General features: G+C 35.8%; 3 protein-coding genes across 5 annotated transcripts; 1 reads left to right on the top strand and 2 right to left on the bottom strand.

Moving 5' to 3' along the window:
* Positions 1–1471: 1471 nt before the first annotated feature.
* Positions 1472–4635, bottom strand: CTCF. Of its 2 annotated transcripts, none has more exons than XM_036359137.2 (5): positions 3994–4635; positions 2994–3933; positions 2190–2923; positions 2060–2115; positions 1472–1981 (listed from the first exon to the last, which is right to left on the bottom strand). In XM_036359137.2, the coding sequence occupies exons 1-5, from the start codon at positions 4289–4291 to the stop codon at positions 1919–1921; spliced, it is 2091 nt and encodes a 696-aa protein (XP_036215030.2). In that variant the 5' UTR covers positions 4292–4635; the 3' UTR covers positions 1472–1918. The 2 variants fall into 2 exon arrangements, with proteins under 2 accessions (XP_036215030.2, XP_036215031.2); XM_036359138.2 differs by having other exon boundaries at positions 2994–3930.
* A 323-nt stretch (positions 4636–4958) lies between these two features.
* Rcc1 (Regulator of chromosome condensation 1) lies at positions 4959–7362 on the top strand. 2 transcript variants are annotated; one of them, XM_070111983.1, is made up of 3 exons: positions 4959–5239; positions 5338–6108; positions 6173–7362. In XM_070111983.1, exons 2-3 carry the CDS (start codon positions 5427–5429, stop codon positions 7021–7023), a joined length of 1533 nt encoding a protein of 510 aa, XP_069968084.1. In that variant the 5' UTR covers positions 4959–5239; positions 5338–5426; the 3' UTR covers positions 7024–7362. The 2 variants fall into 2 exon arrangements, with proteins under 2 accessions (XP_069968084.1, XP_014100720.2); XM_014245245.3 differs by having other exon boundaries at positions 5333–6108.
* Positions 7363–7819: 457 nt separating this feature from the next.
* On the bottom strand, positions 7820–8445 carry LOC138857910 (uncharacterized). Its single transcript, XM_070111984.1, has one exon. It carries the CDS (start codon positions 8443–8445, stop codon positions 8179–8181), a length of 267 nt encoding a protein of 88 aa, XP_069968085.1. The 3' UTR covers positions 7820–8178.
* Positions 8446–8594: the final 149 nt, after the last annotated feature.

Genomic DNA, 8594 nt, shown 5'->3' with positions numbered 1-8594 from the left:
ACGAATATTAAATGTACAGTTGAAAATTTCAAAGCAGAACTTGGCACAGTGGTGTAGTTAAAATTTTTCGAAGTAGAATAAGTTCATGCCCTTTCTATGGATAACATATCGTCTATGAATTCACATCTTATTATACGCTGAACAGGGTAGGGTAAGTTTGCCACGGTGTTTATAACAACCAGAAGGAAACGGCGGAGACCCAATAAAGTTTATATATGTATGATCGCATGAATCGCCATGTCCGTCTGTATATACGCGAACTAGTCCCTCAGTGTTTGAGATATCGATCCCGTGCTTTTCTTCCCAAGAAGTTGCTAATTTGTCGGAATCGTTTTTTCTTGTTTTTAAGCTATTTATACTACAAGTACGTTGGTTTTGGCTTTATTTTTAAACTTTGCTGCAGTGAAGCACTCCCTTAAATAAATATTCTATTTCATTTTAAAAATGCCAAAAAGCTGCACTTATAATATTGTACTTCGAATATCTTATAACAGAATCACTTAAAGATGCATATATGTGTGTACGTTCTCGTATATCAGGGTTGCGAATTTTTTAATTTAAAAATTTGGATTAAAAATTAAAAATCAAATTTTTTTGGAAAAAAAAATTAAAATTAAAATTTTTAATTCTTTTGTAGGAAATAATAATTAAAAACTAATTAAAAGTTGTTTGAGATTAAAAACTGAGATTTGAAAATTTTATTTTTTAATTTAATAGTAAAAATTTTAAATTTAGTTCACAATTAAAAATTGATAAAATATAAATCATTTAAATGTGTAAGCTTGCCGACCAGTGCTCTAGAGTATTGATGGTGATCGTTCTCTGCGATCGCTCTCTCCGAGCATATCTATATATGTACGTTATATCTCCGAAACATGACGTGCGAAATTCTTTTTATAATTATTCGGAAACGCAGTACGCTTTAATTGTTAAGAAAAAACTACACATTTAAAGGACAAAAAATATGTAAATTAGTGTTATATGCCAATTCTCTGACGCTCGAGTTTGTCGCTTAAGTTTTTTGTTAACTTTTGTACATAAACAAAATTAGCTTCTTTGATTTTTTTTTTTTTGGAATTAAGTTGTAAAATTATTTAAAAGGAAAATATATTCCACAATAATTTCAATAAAAATTGAGTATTTCACTTCATTGGACTATGCAACTAGGAATGTTTTCTTGCCTGTAGTTGTGGCAGTATGTAGTGGTTATGAGTCTAAATTCACTACGTTATACTTAGCATCCAACCCTGTTCATGCCGATAAATAAGTACTTTTCAAAAAAATTCAAAATTCACCTTTTTCCTTTGAACACACCTCGTACGCACATATTATTCTTTACTGTACCTAATTCAGGTTCCCACTGGGAGTATCAACTCAGCTGCATTTACCAAAAAAAATTTGCTACTCAAATATTAATAAGAAATTACAATCTATATCATATAAGAATAAAATAAAATAAAAAACGAATGTATTGCTTTGGTTGTATGGTATGTTTATTTCGTACGCTTTTGCGTATATTTTAGTTCATACATATGAAGACATAAAGCAGTACACACCTTTTCGCGAAAATATCGTAAGCGCCAAAAAGAGTCGTTTTTGCTCAAGCAAATCGTAAGGCGGATATATTGTGTACGATTATATAAGATCTTAAATATACTTTATTACTATAAAAAACCCTTCTCTAAAATTTGATTTTCACCACTAACTATATTTTCGCGGGAAGAGCTCGTTATGTATGCAATATATATACAGATGTATAGATTCGCGAAAATATTGTATTACATACATATAATAGAATAGCAATTACATATAAGAACATATATTTTCTTTAAAATATATAGCATATAAATTGCAAAAAATACAATAATTCCGCTGAATATGTAAATACTTTAGGGCGATTGGAAACTTTGCTTTCTTCTTAATTTTCTTCGACGATGTCAAGCAATACTGACTCCTCTATATCATCATTATTAGAGTCCTCCTAATTAAAAAAACAAAAATATTATATATATTATATAATAAATACAAAACTTCGAAGCAGTCAGCGTCAATTACTTACTTCGAAACCGAAGCATTCATTCATATTTAGTTTGGATTGAGTATCAGCTTTCTCATCTAAAAATATAAAAAAATATCAAGACTCATTGTTGGCTCATTCAGCATTAAACAATGTGATATAACAGCAATACCTTTAATGTTGTCTAAATTCGTTAAAATAACACAATCACCGTCCTCGTCATCCAACTCATCGTCAGTTTCTAGAACTTTCACCACCATATAGTTAGGCAAACCACTCACATCATCCTCTGCACTGTTCTCATCCTCATTTCTGATACTCTCTACTTTAAGTTCTATATTTTTTCCTTTGCCTTTGCCTTTAGCCATCGTTGCCGCTGTTGTACTTTTGTTCTGTATGTGCGCTTTACTAGTGGTCGGTTCAACCGTTTCGATAGTGAAATCGTTTTCACTTTCTTCCATCTCTTCTATAACACCAAATACCTCGAAATTTTCATCATTAGTCGCATCATCGTCGTTCTCGTCGTCATTTTCTTCGTCATTCTCTTCGTCGTTCTCGTCGGTCATATATGGATCTACTATATCGAATAAATTATCGTCGCCGAGTTTGCTCATCCTATCGGTTTTCGATTCTTTATCTGCTGCGTCATGCAATTTCATGTGTCGCACCAAATTGCCTTTGTGCGCAAATGCTCTTTTACAATATGGGCAAGTATGTGTCTTTTTGAGCTTTGGTGGCGGTGTATAATTTTCATTATGATAAAGATTTGTATGACGACCGAGTAGTTGCTTCTGTCGGAACGTTTGTCCGCATTGATCACACTTAAATGGCTTGACATCGCTGTGGATTTGCTTGTGCATCTCCAGATTACGCATGGAAATCGATTTGTAATTACACTGATCGCAACTGTTTAGTAAAAAAAAAAAATTTTAACTTTTACTTTTCTCTATTTACTTTGTAAAGCACGTTTTCTTACCTATAACAGCGCTCTCCTTCGTGCGTTTTTACATGCATCTTATAGCTATAACGATCGGGCAATTCTTTGCCGCATCTGGTGCATGGTATGGGATGATCTGAATAATGCAGCTTTTTAACGTGTATCCGCAGATCCGATTTGCGGCTGCAAGTCGTTGGACATAACGCACATTGAAAGACTGGTTTGTCATCCACACTGTGTATGAGTTTGTGCGACTTCAATGAGTTTGATTGCGTAAAGCGCGATTTACAAATATCACACTCATACGGTTTTTCACCAGTATGTGTGCGCAAATGTCGTTTTAATTTAAAGCTATCCGGTGAAGCGTAAGTGCAATGTGGGCACTGATATGGGCGTTCGCCTGTGTGAGCGCGCATGTGCCGCTGCAGCTTACTCATCTCAACTGTAGCGTAGTCGCATTCGGTGCACTTGTGACGTTTCTCATGCGTGTGTTTATAGCGTACATGTCTCGCCAAATCTCCAGGTGTCGTAAAACGACTTTCGCATGACAAGCAAGCATGTGGTCTCCTACCAAGATGTACGTTAATATGATTTTGTAAGGTATGATTCGTTTTGAAACCGCGATCGCATACGGAACAAATGAACGGACGATCGTCAGAATGCCGCTTCATATGTCGGGATAACAAAAATCTCTTATCGGCTTGATAATCGCAATGAGGACATGAATATTGTACTGTACCGCCAGCGGATTCTTTATTTTTTACCGGAAACACTTTTAATAGAGAGAACTGTTCACCTTCTTCCTCTTGAGATCCACTTTGCTCCTCCAGTTCATCGAATTCATAGATTTCATCAATCGCAGCTGGATCCTCAACAGTTTGCTCATTTTCTGTTTTAATGTCTTCAGCCGGAATATAAACCATATACTTTTCTTTGCCAGTATTCGTTGCACCGCTCACAGTAGTACTGCTTTTACCTGCTAAATAATAATTTTGTGCAATTAATATATCGAAAAGCTCTTGTTCAAAAAGCAACTCACCCTTTCGCTTTGCTTGAACTCCCAGTAACGGCTTTGCTTTTCTTTTAGTGCCGCTCGGCATATCATCCGACTTGCTTGACGTTAAAGTTAAAAACAAATTTCCGCCTTCATCCAAGTAGTATTGCTTATCTACATCACCTTTAATATCATCTTGAGAAAGTTTCACTGACTCCTCATCATCATCACCACCTAAGCCATCGGTTAAGCAAAGCGTTACTTCCTCAATTTCCTTATTTATCGAGTGTATGATGGTATCCAAATCTTGTCCATCTGAATCTTCATCTATTGTTGCAGACATCCTTCAATTATTATTGACGATCTTGTGTTTTTAAAAACTTTCTTCACAGAGGTCGCCCGGAGTTTGGCGCGATGTTAAGTACTTTTATAAACTTTGAGCCTATTTTTCAAGCGACACACAGCGGTCAGCAGCAAAGATCCATACAACGACGCTAGGCTTCGGTTGGTCGGACGGATGATTTCTATGGAGTTTACGATGTGTAATTAATAACAAATAGCCACATTAAAATCAGTGTGCGATCAAACACAGTTCACAAAATATTAATGTATATAAAAAATAGTTCTTAATTTTTCGCCGTCAGAGGAAAAATGAGTGTTCACTTCATTCTGACAGCTGTAGTTAAGTTTCAATAAAAGATGGCGTACGAACACTACATAGTTGCACGCGGATACATACAAATTGCTGAAATTGTTTGATCTAATCTAAATCTAGATGATTCCGTATCTGTTAAAACATTTCTAATGTTTTAATGTCAATTATTTTAATGTCTATTTATGTTAAAAGGTTCAAAATTCCTTAAATTTTGCAATATCTTATTAAATATTTCTATTTTAGCTAATGGCACTCTATTACAATATTCAAAAATTTGTAATAGACATTTTTTATGCAACAACACTGACAACCCTGCCTTGCGAAAGTACCTGTGTATGAAAAACAAAAGCAGCCGCATTCCGATTTTTTGCAACACCCGGCCGTTTGGCGTTTGCCGATTGCTGTTTTACGTTTTCCGTTTTTCCCGCGCGTGTAGACTTAACGTTGAAATTTAGAAATACCTAAATTGCAGTCTGCTGAGATCGCCACAAGAAGTTGTTTGTAATTTTAGAATATTTACTTGAAACAAACTATCAACACACAACTCCGATATAGCAAATAACCAATTACCAAAATTATCTGATTCATTGCCGTGTCAACTTCAAATTTTTTTTTATTACTAAGGAGGCAGAAATTGTAAGTAGATAAGTTAGAATATGTTATTCATCTTCAAATGAGATATTTTTTTGGATCGTGTCTAACCTTTAAAGTGTTTTTACTCTGTTGCAGTAAAGTATTAATCCAAGATTTGGTTTAGTAAAAACTACACGGCGCTAGCAAACGTACTACACATATTAGTGAAATAAATAAATAACCCATAAAAATGCCGCGAATCGCAGTACGTAGAAAGGCCTCGACACCAATCGGCAACAATAACAATGAAGAATTAGATGCTCCGAAACGTAAACTACAGCGTACCGTTTACCAATTGCCATTACCCGAGAGACCACACGTGGTGGGACGTGCTTTGGTATGTGGACAAGGAGATATGGGCCAGTTGGGCCTAGGGGATGATGAGTCGAAATTCGAGCGTAAAAGACCGGCTCTGGTGGATTCTGTAGAAAATGTTGTTGATGTTAGAGCTGGTGGCATGCATAATCTTCTATTGACACAGGAGGGCACTGTTTACTCTTTCGGTTGTAATGACGAAGGTGCATTGGGACGTGATAGCAGTGAAGATGGTTCAGAATTTGAACCGCATCCAGTTGAACTACCAGGAAAAGTGCTAAAAATATCAACGGGTGATTCACATTCGGCCAGCTTGTTGGAAGATGGTCGTGTATTTGCATGGGGTTCTTTTCGCGATTCGCATGGAAATATGGGTCTGACATTGGAAGGAAATAAAAGGCTGCCAATCAATGTTTTACCTGGAATGGTATGCTGCGACATTGCATCCGGCGCAGATCATTTAGTTATACTTACATGCAGCGGCAAAGTATTCACCGTAGGCTGTGCTGAACAAGGTCAATTGGGACGCGTGTCTTTGCGGTCGGCGACTGGAGAAAGTGAGTATATATAGTGCACTTTCATTAAAAATTAATTGAAAAATTGAAATTAAATATTTTATAGGTCGTCGTGGCAAAACCGAGCTGCTTTGTCCAGGTGAAGTCGTAATAAAACGTGGTAAACCTGTCGAAGCTATTTGGGCCACGAATTACTGTACATTTTTGCGCGAGTCACAGACCTCTAAAATTTGGGCTTTCGGCCTGAACAATTACAAGCAGCTGGCCTATGCCAAAGATCTTGCAACTATTTTAAATCCAGTAGATACAAAATTCGAGAACGTTAAACAAATTGCCGGTGGACAGCATCACACATTAGTACTTAAAAATGATGGCTCCTGCTATTCTATTGGACGCAGTGACTACGGTCGACTTGGACTGGGAACCTTAAATGGTGATATCACAGAATTACAACCAATCAAAGGATTGTCCGATAAGTTCGTAGTTTGTGTGTCTTGTGGTGAAGCGCAATCATTTGCGTTAACCGATGACGGTAAACTCTATTCATGGGGCATGGGTTCTAATTACCAATTGGGTACGGGGTCTGATGACGACGCATTGGAGCCCGTACAAATCATTAGTAAACAAACTGAAGGCAAACGTATTATACGTGTCTCCAGTGGAGGGCAACACAGTATATTTTTGGTTGAAAACGAAGTACAGCCAGCTAAAACGGATAAAATTGGCAAAGCAACAGTTACCAAGAAAGCATCAGCAGTAGCAGCTAATAAAGAGAAAGAAACTAAACACAAAGCTATCACAGAGGAACAGCAACCAGCAGATTCTAGCGAAGATGTAGCAACAAATGGCGACACAAAAATGGAGGAAACCGACGGCGAAAGTACTAAGGAGGTGGAGCAAAAGGAGACTGCTGAAACTGGGAAAGGTGCTGCTAAGCGTGGACGTAAAAAGAAATAAGCAACTACTAGAAAGACTCCCAAGAATACAAATCATTTATAAGTAATTTGTTTCTTGTATATTTTTATATAATTATTAATATTCCGTCTGTTGACTGTTAATAAAATAGAACGTTAATTAATTAGTTATTGACTAGAGTGCACACACACTTACGAACTAGTGTGCGACTCTCTATATTATTGTTTATAAATTGGTATATAAATTGATTGATTCTCTTACAATTATGTAATTGAACATAATTTATTTCGAAGAACAATATACACTTTTTGTACTACACGTACATCTCATATATAGTTCATTTGGGGTTCTTAATAAAGCATGAATAAAAAAAAATTGAAATATTTGAAGTTTGTTTTTATATTAACCTAAAATTTTTTATTACCTATTATTTGGCTTCTTCAATGCTGTTGTTTATTTTCGCAGCTGCAATATTTCGCTCCTGAACCCCCTAATTAACATATATGTACATATGTTATAAAACAAAGTGGTGTGACAAGTTCGTTTTTATGCAAAATGTTCATTTATATGTACATACATACGTATGTTCGTATGTATTTATAAAATTTTGTATATCTTGGCATTTTGTATGTACAATGTTTTTAATAGTTATTAAATAGTCAATAATATGAGTAATTCCAGCAGTTAATATGTGTATATATTATATATATGAACGTGTGTATATAAAATTGGCTGTCTGTATGTTGAATTGTCCGTTAATAGATTTAAAATAGCAATCCTATGCGTTGTTTGGAAGTGAGAACGCATGTTGGTATACCTTAAACATGAAACTAATTAATTAAATTGAAACATCATTAGTCTATTGTCTGGGGACATAAAATATTCTAAAGAATTTTACAAATTTTAATATTATTTAATTTACAATATTTGTGCATGATTTCGCTCCACTTTATATTAAAATGCAAAAAACCTACCTCTCGATTACTTTTATGTTTGTGGCACAACACTAAATACATACATATATAATATTTATATACGCATGTCAGTTTAGCACACATTTCGGCGGCATTTATAAATCTTTTCACGTATAATACTACACTTGCATAGCCATATTTATATTGCCGCGTTAATTATTTAAGTTAGTGCATTATATAGAAATATATATTCAAAAAATTTGTGAACTTGTTCATGATTACATCAATTTGTTGGCCAACTTCTGTGTGCTTGCGCTTGTGTCCTCATATGTACCTCAATGGTTGTTGCTGGAGGTGTCATTGGTGGCGCTAAAGCGGTAATTGTTGTCCTCGATTCGGAGCAGCAATAGAACGAGATGAATATAATACAGAAGAGCATCGAAATTGTAATTATGATACGCGCGAATTTACGTGCAAATGCGATTAGACCAAGCAGGTAGCCACCACCAGCCACACCGCCCTTATCAAAAACAGCTTCGTCGTAATCCATGGCATCGCCATCGATGACAAAATCACCGCAGTCAATGTCGCCATCAGCTGCTACATTGCAGTCGCAAGCAGTTGTCTGCTCACCACTACTACTACCATGACCTCGTCTACGAAGTTTCTCCACAGCAGTGGGTACCGGTAGGTGCTGCT

The sequence above is a fragment of the Bactrocera oleae genome, chromosome 6 (assembly GCF_042242935.1).
Source record: "Bactrocera oleae isolate idBacOlea1 chromosome 6, idBacOlea1, whole genome shotgun sequence".
NCBI lineage: Eukaryota > Metazoa > Arthropoda > Insecta > Diptera > Tephritidae > Bactrocera > Bactrocera oleae.
Note: the sequence above shows the minus strand (reverse complement) of the source record. Positions and strands in the feature narration are given on the sequence as shown.

Bases quoted from the DNA above. Each gene is read 5' to 3' on its own strand.
- Rcc1 (XM_070111983.1), top strand. From the start codon at position 5,427: ATGCCGCGAATCGCAGTACGTAGAAAGGCCTCGACACCAATCGGCAAC. The intron at 6,109-6,172 runs GTGAGTATATAT...AATATTTTATAG, and splicing joins GCGGTCGGCGACTGGAGAAA to GTCGTCGTGGCAAAACCGAG.
- LOC138857910 (XM_070111984.1), bottom strand. From the start codon at position 8,445: ATGGATTACGACGAAGCTGTTTTTGATAAGGGCGGTGTGGCTGGTGGT.
- CTCF (XM_036359137.2), bottom strand. From the start codon at position 4,291: ATGTCTGCAACAATAGATGAAGATTCAGATGGACAAGATTTGGATACC. The intron at 3,934-3,993 runs GTGAGTTGCTTT...ATTATTATTTAG, and splicing joins AGTTCAAGCAAAGCGAAAGG to CAGGTAAAAGCAGTACTACT. The intron at 2,924-2,993 runs GTAAGAAAACGT...TTTACTAAACAG, and splicing joins GAAGGAGAGCGCTGTTATAG to TTGCGATCAGTGTAATTACA.